The 22,916-nt window shown below is 45.3% G+C and overlaps 1 protein-coding gene across 2 annotated transcripts; it reads right to left on the bottom strand.

Moving 5' to 3' along the window:
• Positions 1–7,218: 7,218 nt before the first annotated feature.
• On the bottom strand, positions 7,219–22,315 carry CST7 (cystatin F). 2 transcript variants are annotated; one of them, XM_045832949.1, is made up of 4 exons: positions 22,080–22,315; positions 12,056–12,228; positions 10,096–10,212; positions 7,219–7,691 (listed from the first exon to the last, which is right to left on the bottom strand). In XM_045832949.1, the coding sequence occupies exons 1-4, from the start codon at positions 22,147–22,149 to the stop codon at positions 7,614–7,616; spliced, it is 438 nt and encodes a 145-aa protein (XP_045688905.1). In that variant the 5' UTR covers positions 22,150–22,315; the 3' UTR covers positions 7,219–7,613. The 2 variants fall into 2 exon arrangements, with proteins under 2 accessions (XP_045688905.1, XP_045688904.1); XM_045832948.1 differs by lacking the exon at positions 7,219–7,691 and having other exon boundaries at positions 9,707–10,212.
• Between the last annotated feature and the right edge of the window lie 601 nt (positions 22,316–22,916).

The following is a 22,916-nucleotide window of genomic DNA, read 5'->3' as shown; positions in this document are numbered from 1 at the left end:
GTTTGTGTTCCTGGAGTAGAGTCTTGTGAGTTCTTTTTATATTTTGGAAATCAAACCCTTGTCTGAGGTATCATTGGCCAATATATTTTCCCACACGGTTGGTTTTCTTTTCATTTTAATGCTCTTTTCTTTAGCCGTGCAGAAGCTTTTTAATTTGATGAGGTCTCATTTGTTTATTCTTTTCTTCATGTCCTTTGCTCTAGGGGACATTTTGGTGAAAATATTGCATGAAATGTCTGAGATTTTTTCTGCCTATGTTCTCCTCTAGGACTTTTATTGTGTCATGACTTATATTTCAGTCTTTTATACACCTTGAATTTATATTTGTGTATGGTGTAAGTTGGTGATCCAGTTTCATTGTTTTTCATGTAGCTATCCAGATCTCCCAATGTCTGAAGAGGCTGTTTTTACTCCATTTTATGCTTCTTTACCCCTTGGTCAAATATTACTTGACCATAGAGACTTGGGTTTATTTCTGGGTTCTCAGTTCTGTGCCATTTCTCTATGTGTCTGTTCTTTCCGCAGTACCAGGCTGTTTTGATTACAGTGGCCTTGTGATACAGTTTGATATCATGTATTGTGATCCCTCCTACTTTGTTCTTCTTTTTCAAAATTGCTGCAGCTATTCAGGGTCATTTATGGTTCCATATAAATTTTTGAAGTGTTTGTTCTATATCCGTAAAATATGTCAATGGTACTTTAATACGGATTGTGTTGAATCGATAAATTGCTTTGGGTAGATGGACATTTTAATGATGTTAATTCTTCTAATCCATGAACATGTTTCCATTTGTTTGCATCTTCCTTGATTTCTTTCTTCAGTATTGTATAGTTTTCTGAATACAAGTCTTTTACCTCCTTGGTTAAGTTTATTCCTAGGTATTTTATTTTTCTTGTTGCTATATCAAATGTGATTCTTTTCCTGATTTCTGTTTCTGATATTTCATTGTTGGTGTACAAAAATGCCTTTGATTTCTGGATATTGATTTTGTATCCCACTGGTTTGCCAAATTCAGTTATTTGAATAGTTTTTTTCGTGCAGTCTATATGATATTCTGTGTTCACTATCATGTTATCTGCAAACAATGACAGTTTTCCTCCTTTCTAATTTAGTTGCCTCTTATTTCTGTTTCTTGTCTGATTGCTGTGGCTAAGACTTCGAATTCTGTGTTGGATAGGAGTGGTGAAAGTGGTCATCCTTTTCTTGTTCCTGATCTTAGTGGTAAAGCTTTTAGTTTTTGCCCATTGAGTATAATGTTGGCTGTAGGTCTCTCGTATATGGCATTTATTATGTTGAGGAATGCTCCCTCTATTCCCACTTTGCTGAGTGTTTTTATCATAAATAGGCGCTGTACCTTATCAAATGCTTTTCCTACATCTATTGATAAGATCATGTGATTTTTCTTTCTTTTGTTTATATGATGTATTTCACTTATTGATTTGCAAATATTGTACCATCCTTGCATCCCTGGGATGAATCCCACTTGGTCATGGTGTATGATCTTTTTAATATATTGATGCATGTAGTTTGCCAGTATTTTGTTGAGGATTTTAGTGTCTGTGTTCATCAGCAATATTGGCCTGAGGTTTTCTTTGTTGTGTCTTTATCTGCTTTTGGGATTAGGATGATGCTGTCTTCATAAAAAGAGTTTGGGAATCTTCCATCATTTTGGATTTTTTTGGAATAGTCTGTGAAGGATAGGGCTTAGCTCTTCCTTTAATGCTTTGTAGAATTCTCCTGTGAATCCATCTGCTCTAGGGCTTTTGTGTGTTGGGAGGTTTTTGATTACTGCTTCAGTTTCATCAGCTGTTAATTGATCTGTTCCGTCTTTCTGCTTCTTTTTCATTGAGTTTTGGAAAATTACATTTTTCTAGAAATTTTTCCATTTCATCTAGGTTTTCAAATTTCTTAGCATACAGTTTTTCGTAGTAATTCTTACAGTCCTTTGTATTTCTGTGGTGTCAGTTGTAATCTCTCTTCTTTCATTTCCAATTGTATTTATTTGGGTCTTATCTCTTTTTTTCTTGATGAGTCTGCTTAAAGGTTTGTCAATTTTGTTTATCTTTTCAAAGAAGCAGTTCCTTGATTTATTGATCCTTATAATTGTGGTTTTATTCTCTATGTTGTTTAATTCTGCTCTGACCTTGGTTATTTCCTTCCTTCTTCTTGTTCTGGGCTGTCTTTGTTGTTGTTCCTCTAGTTCTTGTAGGTGTAGGTTTAGGTTGTTTATTTGAAATGTTTCTATCTTTTCTAGGTAGGCCTGTATTGCTATGAACTTCCCTCTCAGGACTGCATTAACTATGTGCCATAAGTTTTGGATTGTTGTGAGTTCATTTTCGTTTGTTTCCAGAAACTTCTTGTTTTCTTCCTTTATCTCATTCTTAACCCATACACTGTTTAATTTCATGCTATTCAATCTCTATTAATTGAGTGTTTTTGACTTTTTTCCTTGGGGTTGGTGTCTAGTTTCAGGCTCTTGTGATCTGAGAAGATGCTTGATATGATTTCAGTTTTCTTGAATTTGTTGAGGCTTGTTTTGTTTCCTATTATGTGGTCTGTCTTTGAAAATGTTCCATGTGCATTTGAAGAGAATGTGTACATTGCTTCTTTGGGATTAAGGGCTCTATGTATGTCAGTTAAGTCTATTTGATTAGGACATTGTTCAATGTTGTAATATCTTTGTTGATATTTTGTTTGGAAGATCTATCTATTTTTGACGGGGGGTGGGTGTTAAAATCCCCTAGTATAATGGTGTGGCTGTCAATATCTTTCTTGAAGTCCTCCAAGTTTTTCCATGTATATTTGGATGCTCTTTTGTTGGGTGCATATATATTCACAATGTTTATGTCTTCTTGTTGGATTCTTTAAGTACAATTTTTTAAATAGGTAATGATTCTAAAATTCAGAGAGTATTGAGAGCCGTGGCAAAATATGAACCTTTGTGTCTTATTGCAATGTGTTTCCTTCAGCCCCTGCTTTTTTTTCAGCTGCAGCCCCTGCCCCTGAACCCCATGTGCTGGTCAGCCTCATTTTGGGAAAAGGTAGCTTGGAATGTAGTTGTGAGCTCATCTTGTGTCGCCCTTGTCAGGCTGGCTTTATGTACAGCAATAGTGGAATAGTCTAGGTGATGCAACATGTATTGTCTCAGAAGAATCACCTCATATTATTTATATAACTTTATAGGAAAGGAAATAAAGTAGTGATTATTAAATATTTTAATAGGTAATGTCCCCCATATGTTACACATACAGGAATACTAGGTTAAAACTCCATCATTCTGCCATAAAAATCAATTTAAATGTGCTGGTCTTAAATAAGTCAACTCCTTGCCCGAGAAGGTAGGGCTTTGCTTTTAGTGCCTAATTTTTATCATTACAAAGAAGCTGATAAATAAATTTTATCAGTTTTCAGCAGAGGAGTCTTTATTTGACTCAGATGTTCATTTTCTGTCCCAAGTGTCATTTCCTGCATTTTATTTGTTAGTTTGCCATGGTCACGTGTAAAATACAGCCTTATTAGGTTTAAATATATGGTAGGCTTTTATTGTAAACATAAAATAGATTTGCTCTAATGTGAATTACTAACATGGTTTTAAAATTAACTCAAGTTGTTCGTTCACTCTGGGCTACTTTATTATCTGTTATAAAAACTCCATGAAGATTCAGTTATTGCTTGCCCTGGCTGGTGTGGGTTAGTGGACTGAGCGCTGGACTGTGAACCAAAGGGTCACTGGCTTGATTTCCAGTCAGAGTACATGTCTGAATTACAGGCCAGACCCCCAGTATGGGGCTCTCAAGAGGCAACCACACATTGATGTTTCTCTCCCTCTCTTTCTTCCTCCCTTTCCTTCTCTAAAAATAAATAAATAAAATCTTTAGGAAAAAAATGATTCAGTTATTGCTTTTTATGGGACAGAGGTCCCATTTTGATGTTTTTATCATCAGTATACACTTGCAGAATGGTCTACAGTTTTGAAAGTGTTTTCATGTACTCTGACCTTTTAATGATACAAGGAGATAGAGAATGAGGTAGGATGGTGTTGTAGGATGCCCAACTCTGGTGTGCCCTGGGCATCATTGTGGTTTAAAGTTTCATAGGTGGTCTCCATGGGTAGTGGTGAGGCATTCTTCACAGTCTGGGCCCATCTACAACCTCAAGAGGGCCTACGCTGTGTGAATGTCTCAGCAAAGAGAGTAGAGAGTCTGTATGCAGTCAGTAAGGAGGTGTGTAGGCTCAAAACTTCAAACACTTAGAACAGGACTGTCTGTTAGAATTTTGATGGTTTTGGTGGTTTGTTCAAGTTTGAGAAAGTGTTCCTTCTTTTTGGTCGCAGTTCTGTTCTTAGAATCATGGGTACTTTACATTTTCTCCATGGCAATAACATTAGATGATGACATGGCTTTTCCTCTGAGTCAGAGTAAAGCTGATGAATTCTGAAAAAAACAGGTAGAATTTGGTTGGCAGTGAGGGACTTGAGGTCATCACTCATTGACACCCAGCACTTGCAGTAAGGTGTTCTGCCTCCATTTGGGTGTTTGGTTTCATTTGTTTGAACCCACTGCAGAGCTCTGGCAGTTCCTTCTCAGGTGGGGCTTTGGTGTGCTGAGTCTAGAGAGAACAATTTCTTATAGCAGTCAGAGTTATGACGATGAAAAAAGTGAATGGAGCTGACACAGTCACTACACATGTTGTGTGCAGGGTCTGCTCTCCCAAAAGTTGGAGCAAAATGTCTACAGGTTTGGTTGGTGTACACGTCTCTGTAGGGGGTCAAAAGTATGCCAGCTGCTGGCTTCCATATTTCAAGGTAGCTTCACACTGGCTCACCACCCAGCCCCTTTCCTTCTGGTGTTACAATGGGAGGTTTAAGAGTTGTTGGAAGATAAGCATTTGCTTTTGTGAGGTACATATACTACATAAAACAGATTGGGATTGGGGATGATAGAACTATGGAAGCATTATAAAATAGAGCCTTTTCTACCTGGAATTCAGGCCCTGAGGCCCTCATGGAGGGAAGGTTTGCAGAAGCCTGAGGTTGGGGGGCAAACATTCAGCTAGCTTCTGTTGTGGCTGATTTGCCATAGTTCTAAGACTTCTCTTTGTTAACTGTATAGGAGGCAGTAAATACCTGGCCCCAAGTGATGTTTTTAAAATTGTGGGTATAGCTTAGAGTTCAAACCTGAGAGTTTTGAGATTGTGATTTGAAGTTTCCTCCTCGCTTCTCTGAGGGAAGGCTAGACACAGCCTCCTGGCTAGACAGAGGACATGTGGAACTGAGTGGGAGGGGGTTCATATGCAGCTCCAAGCAGGTGTTCTATGAGGCTGTTCTCTCCCGTAGCTGGTGTGTGGGGGATACCATCCCTCGATGTCCCCTGGAGTCTCAGATGGAATGAGACTACCAAAACATCATCTGCTTGGGGAGAAAAGGCTGGCTAATCTCTCAGTGGAGAAGAGCCCCAATGTCTCTTCTCTTGAGGCTTTTATTGGGATTGGTATGTGCAGGGGTATACAGTATGCATGCAAAACTCATCAATCAATGCCCAAAGGCTATAGTTAATAGAAAACAGATATTATCTTATTAACAGATATTATCTAATATTAACAGATATTATAGATAACAATTGAGGAAACACAGAGATCTTCCTCAGGTCAGAGTCCACTAGACAGAAAGACGCCAGATAACCACAAAGTTGGGAGGACAAGACCATCCTGTGCTTTGAACCCAAACATCTGGTATACATTAACCCAAAGACATTCTTAGCAGGACAAACTTCAAAGGAAATAATGCATTCTTTAGGCCTGATTACCTACAGGGACTTCCTGTGCCTGTAACGGGTCTTGTCTGCTTCCTGCGTTTCCTGGCTTTCCAGGGAGACTTACTGGCCCCTTTCAGGGCCTGTTCTTCACCGGGGCTACTGTCCCCAATACCAGGCCAGGTGGTTCCCCACAGCTGTGCATTTCCATTTCTGATACTGCATGTAAAGCCAGTGGAGGTGGAGGCTTTCTGGAGGTCTAAGTAATTTTTAGGATAGACCTGGCCTTGATGAACTCTGACCCGTATTTAAATGTAAATGAAGACTGACTGGGAGCTCAGAATCTGGGATCCTCTCCTTCATTTTCTGCTGTACTTTGCATAAATCACGAAAGACCCCTTGAGCTGTGTCCTGAAGCCTGTCTTGCTTACACTTCTGGTATTGGTGTTCCTGCTGTCTTATTAATGTATGTTGTCAACAGCTCAGAGTGAACCCATTAATCTTTACAAAAGGATTGCCTTCAGGGGCCTTCAGAATTGTAAGATAAATTAAATGTCTTGTGGCATAGTTGCCACCACTGCCCCTGAATTAAATGATCAGAAGGAGGTAAGTGAAGGCAGCAAAAAAATGTGGGGATTTGGAGTTATAGTTTTATTGTCATCACTGAAGGAAGCTGAAGGTCATTCATTTTAGTTATTGACATTGATCAAGTTTATGACTGTGCTAAATTGCCATACATATTTAATGCAAATTTTCTCTTTCCTGTGAATTATCAGGTTCATATTTTTTAAAGTCAAACAATATATTTTATACTAATCCATAGTTGGAAGAGGAGGATTTCCAAAATGAAGGGCCCCTGCATTTGCATCAAGCTTACTGGTGTAACCCCTGGCTTCTGCTCTGTGGTCTAGCCTTAACATTGCTTCCAGTGCAAGCACAAGGCCTGTCTTTTACAAAGACCTTGGATGGTCTCCTTCCCCTGTGCCCCCAGTGCAGTATGTCCACTCTTGACCTTGTCTTCCCTCTCCTGGTTAGGTATGTATGAGGTATACTCCTCTTGGGTGGGGCTGTATGTGGAGTATGGTGCTCCTACTCCTTGGTGGGTCTCTGTGGGATGTTATCTCAGTGCTTTATCCTACCTCACTTGTTCTAGTACAGCTGTGCATAGGCTGAGCCTCAAAGGCAGCAGAGAGAATTGAATGGATGCCCCCAGTCAGAAGAAAGCACAGCTGGAGGGTGAAAGTTCTCTGTGGGTTGCCACCTATCTTGCTAGTTCATGATATGGACACAGGCTGGCCTGTATCTGACTGCTTTGGTCTCTAGTACGTTGTAGCCATTAGCTGATGACCAGAAAAGCCATCAGCTAGTGGCTGAGGTGCTTTATGTAGTTAATTTGCTCAGAGTACTGAGGGGGACTCCTCATCGCTTACCTCCTGAGTCTCCCTTTAACAGATAAAACAACAGCCATTGCTTTGAGAAGGTTAGTTCTTTATTCATATTTATCTGTAACTTTCATCATCCTTGAAAGGTCAAGATGCTCCATAGCACACTTAGTCCTTTTGTTCAGTGCTGTAACTGTTCAAACGAAAGGACAGATCTCTGGGCTTTCATCCGAGACCTGGGACCATGGAATAATCAGGGCCACTGGTAATTGGGTGGGAGGGGATCCTTCAGGGATTGAGAACCCAAAACATTCCCATTGGAGGACTCAGTCTAGAAGAGAATGTCAAGTATTTAATTTAACTGTAGGACAGTCATTCTACCATCCCAGCTGTAATGAACCCATAGGCACTTCCATTCTGCTTGCCGGAAGATACTATTTCAAGAGTGACAGCAGCTGTAGTATTGCGGAGAGGCGGAAGTCAGTGACAATGGAGAATGGGTACTTTGAACTTCTGGAGCCAGGGGATGACCCAGACTTCAGAGTAGCAACAGAGAGTCTGGAATAAAGAAGGACACCCTAAAAATTGTGCTACCTGTCACAAAAGCCTCCCTCCCTAGAGAGGCTGCCCACTCCACAGAGTTTCCTATGCTGCTGCCTGTGGGCTTTGTCTGTGTTCTGTGCACATGTGTGTGCATGCATGTGAGCATTTTCCTTATTGAGTTTTATCCTTGCCCTGAGATTTTATTTAAAAAAATTTCAAGACTTCCGGCTAAGATAGAAGCGTAGGTAGATACACTGTGCCTCCTCACATTACCAAAAGAAGGACAACAACAAATTTAAAGACAAAAAACAAGAACTTACAGAGAGTTGAACTGTATGGAAGTCTGACAACCAAGAAGTGAAAGAAGAAACATTGATCCAGACCAGTAGGAGAGGCAGAGATGGGCAGCAGTGACAGAGAGGACTGGAGGCAAGGCAGCAGTTGGAAGACCGGGGTGGTTGGTCCCATATTTGCATATGGATAAACCGGGAGGAGCAACTGGAGAGTGAGACAGACCACACAACCCAGGGCTCCAGTGTGGAGAAATGAAACCTCAAAACATCTGACTAAAAAAACCTGTGGGGCTTGAGGTGGCAGGAGAAATTCCTAGCCTCACAGGAAAGTTCACTGGAGAGACCCACAGGGTCCTGGAACGTACACAAAACCACTCACCTGAGAATCAGTACCAGAAGGGCCCAATATGCTTGTGGCTAGTGGAGGCAGTGACTGAAATGTGGCACAGAGCTGAACAAGTGGCATTGTTCCCTCTTGGATCCCTCCCCCACACACAGTGCTACAACACAGTGACCTGGGTTGCCCCGCCCTGAGGAATACCTAAGGCTCCACCCATTACTACATAACAGGCATGCCCAGACCAAATAAAAGCCCAAATAAAAGAACAGATCAAAGCTCCAGAAAAAATACAACTAAGCGATGAAGAGATAGCCAACCTATCCAGATGCAGAGTTCAAAGCACTGGTAATCAGGATATTCACAGAATTGGCCGAGTAAGTCCAAAATAGAGTAAAAAGTAAAGACTGAAAAGTGAAATAAAGGAAAACATACGGTGAACCAATGGTGACAGGAAGGAAACTGGGACTCAAATCAATGATTTGGACCAGAAGGAAGAAATAAACATTCAACCACAACAGAATGAAGAAACAAGAATTCAAAAAAGAGAGACTTAGGAACCTCTGGGACAACTTTAAATGTTCCAACATCCAAATCATAAGGGTGCCAGAAGGAGAAGAGGAAGAACAAGAAACTGAAAACTTATTTGAAAAAATAATGAAGGAGAACTTCCCCAATCTGGCAAAGGAAATAGACTTCCAGGAAGCTCAGAGAGTCTGAAAGAAGTTGGACCCAAGGAGGAAAACAAGCCACATCATAATTACATTACCCAAGATTAAAGATAAGAAGAGAATCTTAAAAGCAAGAGAAAATGAGGGAGTTACTTAAAAAGAAGTTCTCATTAGACTGTCAGCTGATTTCTCAAAAGAAACCTTGAAGTTAAGAGAAGGGGCTGGAAAGAAGTATTCAAAGTTACGAAAGGCAAGGACCTACATCCAAGATTACTCTATCCAGTAAAGCTATCATTTAGAATGGAAGGGCAGATAAAGTGCTTCTCAGATAAGGTCAAGTTAAAGGAGTTATCATCACTGAGTCCTTATTATATGAAATGTTAAAGGGAGTTATCTAAAAAGAAGATCAACAATATGAACAGTAACATGACAATGAATTCACAACTATCAACAACCAGACCTAAAAAAAACCCCACAAAAATGAACTAGGCAAACAACTATGACAGGAACAGAATCACAGAAATGGAGATCACATGGAGGGGTATCAGCAGGGAAAGGGAGGGAGTAATGGGGGAAAGTTACAGGGAATAAGAACCATAAATGGCAGGTATAAAATACACGGGGAGGCTAATAGTATCAGGAATGTAGAAGCCAAAGAACTTATATGTAGAAGCCATGGACAAGAACTAAGGTGTGGGGGAATGCCTGTGGGAGGGGGTGTGCAGGGCGGAGGGGACTAAAGGGAAGGAAATGGGACAACTGTAATAGCATAAGCAATAAAATATATTTTATAAAGTTTTAAATGTATAGAAAAATGGAAATAGTTCAAGGACTTATACTTTTTGCCTATATTTATGAATTGCTAAATTTTGCTACATTTGCTTTCTCCTGTGTGTATATACATTGCCCCTGAATGTAGATGTGTCTCTCAGGGTGTGGGGGAGGAGTGCCCCCTCCATGTCTGTTGGGTTCTGTCAGATGCTGGGAAAACTGAGTTTAGCTATGATATCTGGAACCGTGGGGCCAGAGATGGGATGAAGGACTTTTTCCCAAAGCCCTGGAGAGTAGGTGGGGCTAGGGAAACAGGGGTCTGAGGAGGTGAGATCCCTTTGTTTTACCAGCTTTAAGGTGTGGTTGGTTTGGAAGTCACAGTTGTCCAGACTGGGCTGCTTGGTCTTCTTGCAAGTAGTTCTGCCGATTTCCATATCCAGCATGTATTTCAGGCCTTTCACTATCTAAAGAGAGCAGAGGGCAGGGCCTGGTTCAGCTCAGCAGGGATGGCACCTCCTCCCCCAGGAGATGGCTTGAAGATAAGTGGTGAAGATGCCCTGATGGGACTTGTCCATGTCCTGGAAAGGTGGTGAGTGGTGGAGAGGGAATGTGGAACTTATAGTTCCACTGCAGTCCTGCAGTGGGAAGAAAGTCTGCAACTGGATCCCAGACCCCTCCCTCTTCTCTCCTTATTCACTCATTTTCTCATTCCTGCTCAGGAACTTAGCTCTTGGTCCTGGGGACAAAACGCATACCCTGTGTCCTGTCTTGGGACATCTTTCTGCCCAGCACTTTCCATCAGGCATTATGAGGGTGACAGACTAGGGTTGCCCTGGGGCTCCCCTGGCCCCAGGGCAAAGATAAAGTCCTGACCTGCCACCCCATACCCCGCTCATGCCCTAGCCACTGTTGCCTGCCCTCTGTGGCCTTTATGTGGCATGAGTGCAAGCAAGGGTATCTGCTGGCTCCCCTGATCATTCTTGGGCTTTTTATTTTTCAGTTTCAAAATAACCCATCTCCACTTCTATGTGGCAACAACTTGGTTCGTTTCCCTCATTTGTGATCTCGGAGTTGGGAAAAAGAAAGTCCGCAATTTTCAGTCTCAGCCCTACCAAGTACCAAGTGAAATAAAGTCCCCAACGTCACTGAGGGATAATGCACCCCTCCCTCCAAAGGCACTTAGCATAGGGCATATCATAATTGTGTTCTTGCTGGAGGCCACAGCCTCACCCTGGGGCTAGGTCCTTGGAGTGATGACACTTGAGCTGTTCCCCAGGAGAACCTTATAAAAGTCATCCCCGTACCATACTGCTTTCCACATGACACATTTCTAATCATAAAAATACACTGCTCTCAAAAGGTTTGCAAAAGCCAAAAAAAGAACATCATAAAAATCATGTATAATTCTATGACCCGAAGGTAACCAACCATTAATAGTGTGTAAACTGTCAGCATCTTTCCTCCTTCCCTCAACACCATACCTCCATGGAAGTGTAGATTTCATCCAAAGCCAGTTTCCCACATCTGGGAACTTCTTTTTGAATGGTTGTACAGTATCCCTGGTTTTAGCAGGGGCAGAGACTATGAGGCAGCCACCTCCTAATTGTGTCTTGTCATGGTTATGCATCCCGTATCCCAGACTGACCCTGTGTTCTCAGGACACAGATGAGCAAGACCTGGCTTTGCCCTGTAGGGTCACTTCTAAGGGCAAGTGCTGAGCCATCTTTGTGACAAGTTCACAGGGTATGACATTGAGGCAAGACAGGAGGAGGAGGGGTTTGCATGTGGGAAGGGGGTGCATCTTGGGCAAAGCTCCGATGTGAAAGAACTGGTCCCAGGAAGAGAATTTCAAAAGGTCCTTTGGGGCTGTGGTTCTGGTAAGGGGGTGAGGCAAGGGTGGGGCCCTAGGCAGGGGCAGCTTTGGCAGGCTCTGCAATAGGCCCCTCCAAGGGATCAGCATCTTCATCAGTTTGGTTCCTGTTGCCTAGCTTCTGGTTTCTGCCCACCCCCAGCCTTCAGCATACCCACCTCTGGTCCCAGTTCTACCTCTGCCCTCTGTGCTACTCCTGGCAGCTCTACCCAGAAGTTGGTTTCAGTAAGAGATGGCTCCAGGATCTTTTGCCAAACTCCGATAACAGTGGTTTGGCCTGCTTGTGGACTAACTGTGGCTGCTGCTGTCAGTCTTCTGGCCTGGTCTGTGTTCTTGATGGCCAGGGCACTAGACAGGTAGACCCCTGGTAGGATAGGAGACTCTGAAGCCTGGCCTTCTGGCCCTGAGATGCTGGGCACCAGAACCTAGACCCTCACCTGGACCAGAGCTCTGATGACATGAGACTCCTTGAACAAGAAGATATCATTTGTGCAGTTGTTGAACCTTTCAACACTGTGTCTGGCTGCTTTGAGGACTCCTGGGTCATTGGTCTTGATTGTTTTGGGAAATCCTGGCTTCAGATCTGAGTTAAAGGTCTGAGAACAAAAATCTGAAAGAAATAGAACCAGACAAAAAACATTGCTGTTAGTGGAGCTCTAGATTCCAGTGTCAAGCCTCATACCTTGGTGCTTAGTGCTCTTCTCTGCTCCCTTCTCAGGACCTTAGCCTGTCTAGCTTCTCGCTCATCTGCCCTCCTCTCACCAGTCCATCCTCCCCTCATCCATCTACCTTCCATTCTCCTGTCCACCCTCTAGCCCATCGAACCTTCACCCCACAGTGCAATTCTTTTGCATCCTCTGGTTGCCTGTACTGAAAGCTGTGGACCAGGCAAGGTGGGTGGTACAATAATGGATAAGATACAGTTCCTGTCCCCACACCCTCCTTCAGAGCCCAGGGGATTTCCAATGTGTGTTAAAGAAAACCTGAACATATCTAAAGGTGGCAGAGCCTCTGGACATGATGCAGCCTCAGGGTTAGGAGCAGTTGTTCCAGTTGGTTTTCAAGGACATCTGGCCCTGATCCCTCAGCTGGTCCCCAACAAGTGGATCATGAGAAAGTGTCCAAAGCCTGGTCCTGCTTTCTCACTTGTAAGGAGGCTGCTGCTATCCTCTGCCTCAGGGATGCTTGTTAGAACCTACACAGCTTCCAGGCCACACTCCCAGGGGCCCCCATTCCCCAGGCAGGTCCAGAGAATCTGGTATTCTTCACATCATGCTGCTTTCATGCTGCTTGCTTCTGCACTGTTTTGGGTACAGATCTGAGGACAGGGCCGGGCTTATGCCACACAACTCCTCTATGGAATTGCCATGTGGTAGCAGGAGGCCTGGATTTCTTCCACCCTTCCATGTTCTTCCTGTCCTGAGGAGGCCCATATTTGGATAAAAGATAGGAGAAGCAACATGAGAGTCTTCCCCTACCATCACCATACTTCTGCCTCTAACAATTAGGCAGAACTAAGGACCTGGTCCCCCTTCTCTGCTCTTCACATCCCCCTCTCCCAGTTCCCACAGCAGCAGAGCCCAAGTGGACCAAAAGCCCCTTGCTAAAGGAGAATCTGACTCCACTCTTTTGTTCAGGTCCCCGTGGGCTGAGCCCTGCTCATCCTGAAGGTTTGGGGGGCACACAAGCTTGTGTTTGCTGAAGCTCATGTTCCACAAATAAACAGGCAGAAATTGTGCAGGGGTTTGTCTGCAGGGATTCAGGGTCTGGCTGCATCATCTACACAGATCCGAATGGAGGGCCTAAGGGCCAGCTGTGGGCAATGGGCAGAGGTGTCTCAGGGCTCAGGGGACCAAGTGGCTGAAGTGAGGAGGGCACAGGGAGAAATGCTGAGAGGCAAGGCTGGCTTGATGTAATTGTGCTAACTTAGGTTTTGAACATTGGATTTTATTATGAAAATAGTGTAAAACACCCACAGGCTGCATGAATTGCAATAAGTAAAAATGGCTTTTCTGTTTGGTGGGCTCATGGGTGAATTTGTCAGTTTACTACAAGGGTCATGTACTACTTGTGTATCAAAATAACAAAAACTTAAAAATATGGGGGGGAAATCTAAATAAATTGGGGGATCGGGAGAGTATGAAGAGGGTTTTTAGGTCTGTGAACTGCTTCTCTTTACTAAGACTTTCCCCCAGATTTTCCTGAGATGTTAGCATGCCACACATGACCCAGAGCTGAGATGTCCCACAAGGCTGGCACTAACCCAGTCAACATTTTTATTCCATTAACGGAATGAAATGAAATGAAATATAAGGCTCAGCTTTTTGGTGGCACAGCTGATGTCAGATGCTCTGTACAGTAGCCACAGGTGGCAGTGACTGCCATCTGGGCTGGTGCAGGCAGGGACTATGTCCTTGCTGAGGTATTACGTTTAGCATGCAGCAGAGGTGTCCAAGCAACAGGAAGTGGAGATGTGTGAGGGCAGCAGCAGTGCTAACCAGACAAGCTTCCAGCTTAGAGATTCCTGCTGCCCTGTGCTCCCCTCTCTCTCCACACAGACATGTCTTGCTGAGATTGGAGACACCCAGTTGTATTTGGGTTATAGACATATTCTGTCTGAGAAGATAATGGTGGCAAGGGATGTGGGCTTTGGGGGGAGTCAAAGTACCAGGTGATTCCATGGGTTGTAAAAAAATCAAAACTTAGGGAGGAAAACAGCAGCATGTATTCAGCAGAGCTTGGGAGCTTTAATAGAGAAGCATTATTCCAAGGAGTACCCCACTCATGGGAGTGACAGAAGAGGGCTGAGAGAAGTACCTTTTACCTTGTATTGGGGGTGGGATTAGATATGGCCAGTGGGCTGGCAAGGCCAGGGGAAATGTAAACCTGAACCACTTGAGGATTTGTGCCTGGCAGGATGGTACACTTTGGAGCTGTATGCTAGCTATGGCCTGCCTGTAAGGCTGTGCCCAAGAGCCCAGGGAACGAGCCCTTGTGTGGGGAAAGGAGCATTATAGCTGGGCACAGGGTCTCTGAAACAGACTGTCCATATGGTCCTGGGCTAGAGTTGGTAAAGCATGTTGGAATATATCCCACGGGACCAGCATGGGTTACACTGGTAAGAGGAGGGAGTCAGAAGCTCAGCTCAGCGGGAAGGTCTTGCCCAGGGTGTCAGTGATCTCATCAACTTAAAATGAGAGGTCCAAGAGGAGGCTATTTCCACTGCCAACTCAGGTTTTAGGCAGTGGAACCTGAATGTATGATTAGATGGCATGCACCTGAGACACCCACTGAGAACTAGGATGGCTGGGCATCTATGTAGCTGGTTCCAGGCAGCCCACCTACAGGGTCTCCTCTCCCCTGTGGGTGCTGCAGTGGAAGGAGGCTGAGAGTGGGAAGAAAAGGTGTGGGGTCTGTGTAAGTTCCATTACCATGGGAGGTGTCCTACTGTCTCTGGAAGACCCACACTGCCTGAGCAACTGGTCTCTGCTTGGCCAGAGGGGCTTCCCCAACTGGTTCCCTGGGGCCAAAGACAAATGTCAAGACTAAGTTCATGATTCCTCTGTAGGGCTCCATATGCTTTAGCAGCCCAAAGGACATGGCCTTTCCCAACAGAGGACTATGGCCATCTGTTGGACCAAGGTTTTTCCAGAGCTTTGTCCCCTACAAATGTCCTCTAGATTATCCTTTGCAATAATCCAGCCTTTAAATGACATCCTTGCAGAAGCTGGGCTGAAACCTTCACTTGTGTCTGAAGCAATGAAAACTGCTTCAGTCCCTTAAGTGCCAGGAGCTGGGTTGATCAGGTTGTGTGAGGCCCTGAAACCTTCATTTCCCTGTCTCCCCACGTGGCTTTAGCTCAGGTGGTGATGGAGGTCTTCTTACGCCTTTGCATGCTGATGTTAACATGGCTGGGAGGATTATTCCTGGGGTACCTGTGCTTACTGACAATAGGAAAATTGGTGTGGATTTCAGTTATAACCAAAAACTGTTTTGGAAAACAGTTTGGTTTCTACTTGTCACTGAAGTCTACACAGCAGAGAAAGAAAAAAGTCCCTTTCTTTCAAATTTCCTATTATTGCATGGCCTCCCATTCCCTACTGTTGGTTAATATATTTATTGCTTTGTAAAATTACATTTATTGCTTTTTCTGATTATAAGCTTACTTATTTTGGGTAGGAAATTTTAAAAATACAGAACAGTTTAACAAAAATATTAGAAATCTTTCTCAATATCTCTAGGTTAGCCACTGTTACCTGTTTTTTTTTTAAGTAAAATGGATTATATTTAGTTTTGCTTGAGTTTAACAGAATTAAAACAATGAAGTCAGGTGCAGCTGAACCTCAGATGAATGTGATGTTACTTCCTAAGTGATTTTGGTCAAGTTATGAAACACAACAAAAAAGTTATGAAATACTTTGAAGTTGCTTTATCTTTATTTAACATGTTTCCAAAAGTGTCAGTTTCAAGTCTGCACAGAGGTCCAAACAAATAGTAAAAGTTCTATTTTTAATTAAAAAAAAGTGGAAAAGTCAAACCTATTTTTAGGATGATTCAAGAGAAATTATCAGGGAAGGGCTGATCATAAAGAAAAATATCACAAAGAACTGACTCCCCTTCAGGGAAGAAAACAAACAGGTGCTGACAACATGATGAGGTCCCTGGGCCCTAACCCAGGAGTTAGACCCTCCCTGTCCACTATCCTCTGGAGTGGGGTTTGTAGTTTGTGCAGGGAAGCTGAAGTCTGGGGCAGTAGGAGAAGCCTGCTCTGCAGTCACTTCTCACACTTCTGCAGGGGTGGTGTTTGCATCTCCATCTTATAAGTGAGGAAACCGAGGCCTCAGAGGAGTGCAAGGCAGGTTTAAATCCAGATTTGACTAATTCTAAAGACCACACTCTTTTTTTGTCATTCAAGAAGTATTTTTTGGAAGCTGCTATGGACAATGCCAAGATGATTCTGTTACTAGGGAGTCTACAGTACAAGAAGGAAGGCAGCATGCAGACCTGGGCTGGGCAGGTTCTAGGAGGGTGACTGTAACCAGCCAATAAAGAGAGTGCTGAGGGGGGTGAGGTGAGGGTGAGGAGACCAGTGGGAAAGCGGTAGCAGGAAATGGCTTAGGTAAGGAGGAGAGAGAGCTGAGTGTGAAGGCAGAACTGACTGCACTCAGTGTTGGGGTGGCACTGTGATGCCCTGGGTGACATACACTGAAAGGATAATTGGGGGAGGAGCAGGTTGGTACGAAGAAACAAAACATTCTTCTGCAAAGGACCAGTGCTGGGCTGGAGACAAACTGTGCACAGTTGGAAAGAAGTGAAGTTTTTCCAAATGAGGGATGACTTTCCCATTGCCTCCACACCTCCCAGAACAGCACAGAGAATAAATACGTCAAGGCCCAGGGTTTGGACATGCAGTGTTGTACCAGGCCCTGGGGACCCAAGCCACACACAGCCTTGTCTGCAGTCAGGTGGGAAGTGAGGTCGAAAGCACCCAGAAAGGAGAGAAAATGAAGGAATTTGCTCCCTACTATGGCTTTGCCAGACCAGTCCAGGAGCAGGATACTCCACAAAGGACTCCCTACTCCTCACAGAAAAGAAATTGCTCTGATTGGTCTTGAAAATAATGACTCTAATCAAAGGGGATCAAGGGGTGCGGAGGGAGAGGCATCCCCACCCCAGCAGGATCTCTCCTGTGGGGCTGGGAGACGTGGAGAGGACATCAGGATGACCAAGAGACTAGTCTGACCGCTGAGCAAAGTATGCTGTGCTTGTGACCCAGGTGCCACCTTCAGGGCACACAGTATAATAGGAGGGACAAGCACAATGTGTAGGTACAAAATGCTAAAGTACTTGGAAGAGGACAGCTATGTTCCAGCCTTTAGGGTGTCAGCATATAGCCAGCTGCCCTGGCCAGGTGGCTTAGTCAGTTGGTTGAGTGTTGTCCAGTGCACCAGAAGATTGCAAGTTTGATCCCTGGTCAGGGCATATACCTAAGTTGCGGGTTCAAATCAGAGGCAACCAACTGATCAATGTTTTTTTCTCTCTCTCCCCCTCCCTCCCTCTCTAAAAATTAATAAACATAGCCTTGGATGAGGATTAAGAAAAAAAGACGCAGTCAGCTTTTTACCCCTGGGTTTGGACTTTTGCCTGGGGCAGTGCAGATAGTGTTCTCAGAACAGGCCCTGGAGAGTTGGCACTGAGACCCAACATGTGGGTACGAACCAGCCACATAGTGTGGAGATGCAGACCTTCCCTACCTGCCTGTGAACAGCTCAGCCTTGCTGCAGAAACAGACAACTAGGGGTGCCCCTCAGGCTCTGGGCTGTGCCAGTCCTGCACCAGTGGATGCCTAGGCCATTCTCTGTACAGTCACCCTAGTCCTCTCCAACCTTCCCTGTATCAAAGATAACCAGAGGTCTCCTCTCTGTGGTTATCAAAATGGGAAGCAAAGCTGAATTCAAGGAAACATTCTGATGTTTCTCACTTAAAAATGTGATTTTTCTATACAAATCACAAGTGACTCCTACTCCAGCATCCTGTTCCTGTTGCATTCCCACACCCACTTCAGAACCATGACACTCAACCTTGATTTACCTTTAGTGTGCCAAGCTCTGCAGGCCACCCTCATTGAGTACTGCCCCATCCTTTGTGAGCCGAGCACTTCATTTACAGGCCTGCTGGTGTATGTTGAACAACTAAGAGTTTCAATCAAATCTGCAGGTGAACAGGTGATACCACAGCTTGGGGATACTGTCAATAACCAGAGTGTTTGTTGTAGCAACAGTTAACTGTTTCTAGGCAGATTAAAGAGGGTATAATCTGTCCTTGAGTTACCAAGAACATATAGGCAAATGCCCATAAGAGGTGTGGGACAAGGACTTCCTTACAAAGACCAGTTGGTAAAATAATCCAGGAGTGAATATTTTTGGTAAACAATCCTTAATTTACTTTTCTGAAAAACTAAGACAAACTGGATGTATGTCCAGTACAGGGCACCAGAACCTGGGACACTGGCCACGTGTCCACATTCTGAAGCCATATGAAAGTCTATACCCCTTGGAGAGAACTTCTGTCCCCTTGGGCCTGTTCTCTCTGTACATTGTCCTGCAAAGGGAGTTAGTTCTTGGGAAGCTGGGGTTCCCCACCACCCTCCTCTTTCAGGTGTGTTCTGTTGTGGCCTGGGAGATAGTGGGAACACCAGCATGTAAGACCTGAGAAGAGAACCCCTGGGTACTCAGGAGTCAAACACTAGTAGTCCATGCTGGTGTCCTCCCTGTGTGACCTGGGGTGGTTTCCTCCAGGTGGCTGCTCGGGCTTACTCTTCTAGCATCATGGAGCCCTTTTGGGCAGGATGCTGGGTCCTTTGGGAAAATGACCCCTGTAGATCCCCTGCTCCTGAAGCTCACAGTCTGGAGGTCTGGACCTAAGGACTGGGTTGATAGGTCATGACTGTCAGGCTCAGTGGTGCTAGTGTCTACTCTCTGCCTACCTGGAGATGACATCCTGAACCTTGCACCCCTCTACTTTCATATGACACCAAAATTTAGTCAGTCTATATTGTTGCCATTAATTCCATGGAACTGCCCCTGCCTAGCTGTGTTCTGATGGCTTTGAGTAATGAATAGACTTAATTCTTTTGAGGGTACATGTGTCCCTCTGACATAAATAGGATGCTGGTTACTCCTGGCCTTAACACACTGGTACATGCCCAGGGTTTGAATCCCAGCTCTGCCTCTCACTGGCTATATAACATTTAGCAAGCTGCTTAACCTCTCTGAAGCTCTTATGTTTTCATCTATTAAATGGGGATGATGATGGCACTGACCTCACAGGGTAGTGGTGAGAATATACAAGATGTTACTGATAAAGATCAATAAATGGTATGCAATAGTGTAAATATAATCAAGTATTAGGTCAAATATGCAATATGGCTACAATGGGGGTCCCTGAGAGCAAATTGGTGTCCTCTATTGGAAAAAACTTCAAGATGCAGACAGAGAGTAGGTCCAAACACAGCCTGCAGCAGTTCCCAGGGCCCTTTCCCCAGATGCAGGGGCATTGTGGTATCTTCTTTACTGCAGGTGGTCTTTGGATATGACAGGTGCTCCCAGCTCTTGGTACTAGTCACTGAGGACTAATGTGACCTTGCAGTGGAAGGAGTGATGGCTGCTGGACCCTGCCCAATGGCCCTGAAATAAGAAGATGGACCTTTGCCAGCTTTGCTGGGGGATTGGGGTGCGGGGAGCAGAGTGCGACATGATGGCCTAGTGGAGTTTCCCAGGAAAGCGAACAGGTTGAGAAAGAAAGGCCTTTCATTTTCGCTAAGTTCTGCAGGGCTGGGGTTGGGGAAGAGCTACTGGGGGCTCTGTATTTAGGTTAGTGCAATTTAGTGTTTAGGCATAGGGAGAAGCCAGATGCCCAGATCGTGCCACCTTAGGGGTCCTTGTCAACCCCTTTTCATCACCACAGAAAGGCTCTCGAATCTGTTCACTGAAGGTGAGGGGGAGGCTGTGGGAGCCATGGGGCCAGGGAGAGGGTAGGTGGAGGAGAGAACTAAGCCTGGGGCTGAGTTCCCATTTCTGTTCCACACTAGAGAGAGGGGCCTTCAAGCCCTTCATTTGGAGGCCCTCCTCTATCAAATGAAGGAAGCACCTGAAAGGATTGAAACTGGGGTAGGATGGGGTAGGGTGGTATGACATGAGGGTGCCAGGATCAAACAGACTGAGGAGCAGGGCTAGAGTGAGCAACTTCAAGCACCCCAAACTCAGTGAGAATGCCATCTGTGTCCACCACAGTCAAACCTCTCCAGGGCCTAAGAGGGATGGGTTAATTTACCCATTTCATGGGTCATGAGGCTGATGCTAGGGAGGCTCCAGGCTCCACAGCTACTAGGTTGAGGGAGTGTGCATGTCCTAAGGCCCTCTATATGTGAGTGTGGACTCTGCACCCTTCATCTGGGGCTTGGTGGCAGATAGCAGGTCTAACAAGGAATGGCCCAGGCTGGCTAAGCATGGCTTTGGCAGGGAAAGGCAGGAGCAGCTGTGAACAGGGGAGTGTATTGGAGAGGGCTCTCTGTTCAGTATGAAATACCAGCAGAGGGTCGGTAATCCTTCTGGTGAAAGGGCACTAATAGTTGGGTAAGGATTCCCAATGCAATCCTGGTTTTGTCCCTGCTTTGTTAGGGTAGGAAGCTGAGGCAAGCAGAAACAACACAACAAATAATTGCCAGTAATATAAATAATTAAATCTCAGTATGGTTGAGAAGCCAGGTGTCACATTCTCAGAAGCCCCTTCACTAAGGTTTGAGGAGTGTGCTTCTCTGGTCTGAGCATCTCATTTCTTCCCCTGGCTTGTTCCCTCCTAGGGGCACTAGTGGGGCACAGTAAGACACTGGCATCCAATCAGGACAGGACATACTGGAAGAGGGGGTGTGTGGTCAGGGCTTCACTGTGTGAGCTAAGAACAAAGCAGCAGGAGACAGCTGAGGTAGAGTATCCTGTCCTCATAGTCTGAGTGCAGCACTCACCTGAGATGGTCCAAGGGCCTGAGACAATGTTACCATGATGATGTGACCCCTCCACAGACTAAGAGGCTCTGGGGCTGTCCCCTTGTCATTGGTCCTGCCTGTACATCCTCTACCTGGTCCCTTGTGGCCAGGCTCCAACCCCCCTCCAAAGAGAGAGGAGGGCAGAAACCAGCCACTGCATAGGCACTGCTCCTGCTCCCTGGGAAGTGGCTGTGGGACTTGAGCAGGTCATGTCAGTCCTCCAGCACTGCTTCCTCATTGGTTATAGGAGGTGGGAAAGGGGCCCTCCAGGTCTTCACCAGTATCCATGGCCTATGATTCTGGTGCTGAAAAGACACCTCCAGCCCCACAAGTGTGTGTGTGGGCGGGGGGTGGGGTGGTGGTGGTGCAGGAGGAGTCTGGGGGCAGGTGCTCACTGGCTGTGTGACTTGAGGAGGTCAACTATTCTAGCTGTGCCTCAGTTTCCAGACACAAAGGCTATGTCTCCCTTCTTCCCCTTCTCTCCAGCGCTGGCCTGGCAGGAAGCATGACAATGTCTGATCAACAGGGTCCCTAATGCCAAGTCACAGGACAGCATCCAGCAAGCAAGCAGAAGTGACCAGCCCTGAGATAGAAACTACCACACCCATTCCTGTGCTCCATCCCTCCTTTGTGAGGAAGGTCCTCAGGTCACTGTGGTGATCCTGGAGCAGCAGCAGGGAATAGAAGTACCTTCCCTGGACCGCAAGCAGCACTCAGACTCTCATTCCTGAAACCCTGGAAGGCAGCTGCTGCCAGCACTGGGGGGCCTTGGTGCTCCACCACTGCATGGTCTGCTGGGGTGGGGTTGCCCAACCAGGACTGTTTCATAGACCTCCAGAATAAGAGGAGGAGCTCATGGCATGCCGGCCTCTTCCAGCAATCTTGGGATCACACAGAACTGAGGGAGACCCTCTTACCTGGGGACAGGTCCAGAGTGGTGCTCAAGATGAGACTGCAGAAGGCAAGCAGCACCCAGGCCGGCTGCATGGCTGCGTGGAAGGCAGTGCTGGTTGTGCGTCACTGGGGTGGTGCTAGGGAGCGTGGTTGTGGCTGGTGGGGCAGGGGCAGGCTCTGCAAACTGCCCTGGTCCGGGTGAGGGCTGCCTGCCTTGTTACAGGGCAGGTGGTGGTGGTTTCTTGCTAAATCATTTTGACCAGAAGCTCTTCAACTTCACATCTATAGGCTACACAGTCAACCACTTCCTTTATTCAAGTTTCCAAAGTGCAATTCTTTGCAAGGGGAGGAGGAAGAGAATAAATGAAACATGTGAACAAAACTGCTGTGACCTTCTACCCTCAAAACACAGGGAAGAGATGCTGCATTTAAAAAAAAAACATTAGCGAGGATTTTCAGAAGCAGAATCACTTTGATTTCCTTCCTCAAACCATACTTTTCAGGTCCAAGACTCTAGTTTTCTGAGGTTTTGAGTGGGCTGCTGCAGGAGACTCTCTGCCTACTGGTATGAGTAGACATCACCCCTACCTAGAAGTGAGCAGGAAACAGGGTGCAGAGTGCAGTTTCAGTGGGTGAACATGGTCAGGGCACATGGTGCCTCTAGTGATCTCTGCACCTGGAATCGGTAAAAGAGCAGCATTTGCTGACTGATGGATCATAGCTCATCTTTGGCTCAAAGCTGATGAAGGAAAAGAAAACACATGTGGCTCAGAGGTTCTAGCCGCCAGCAGAGTGCCTGTTTATGTGCCAGCTCAGCCATTAGAAGTGAGACTCTGGAGCCAAATGGCCCAAGTTTGCTT

This window comes from Phyllostomus hastatus, unplaced genomic scaffold, assembly GCF_019186645.2.
Source record: "Phyllostomus hastatus isolate PE091 unplaced genomic scaffold, TTU_PhHast_1.1 phas_contig_17, whole genome shotgun sequence".
In the NCBI taxonomy this organism is placed as follows: domain Eukaryota; kingdom Metazoa; phylum Chordata; class Mammalia; order Chiroptera; family Phyllostomidae; genus Phyllostomus; species Phyllostomus hastatus.
Note: the sequence above shows the minus strand (reverse complement) of the source record. Positions and strands in the feature narration are given on the sequence as shown.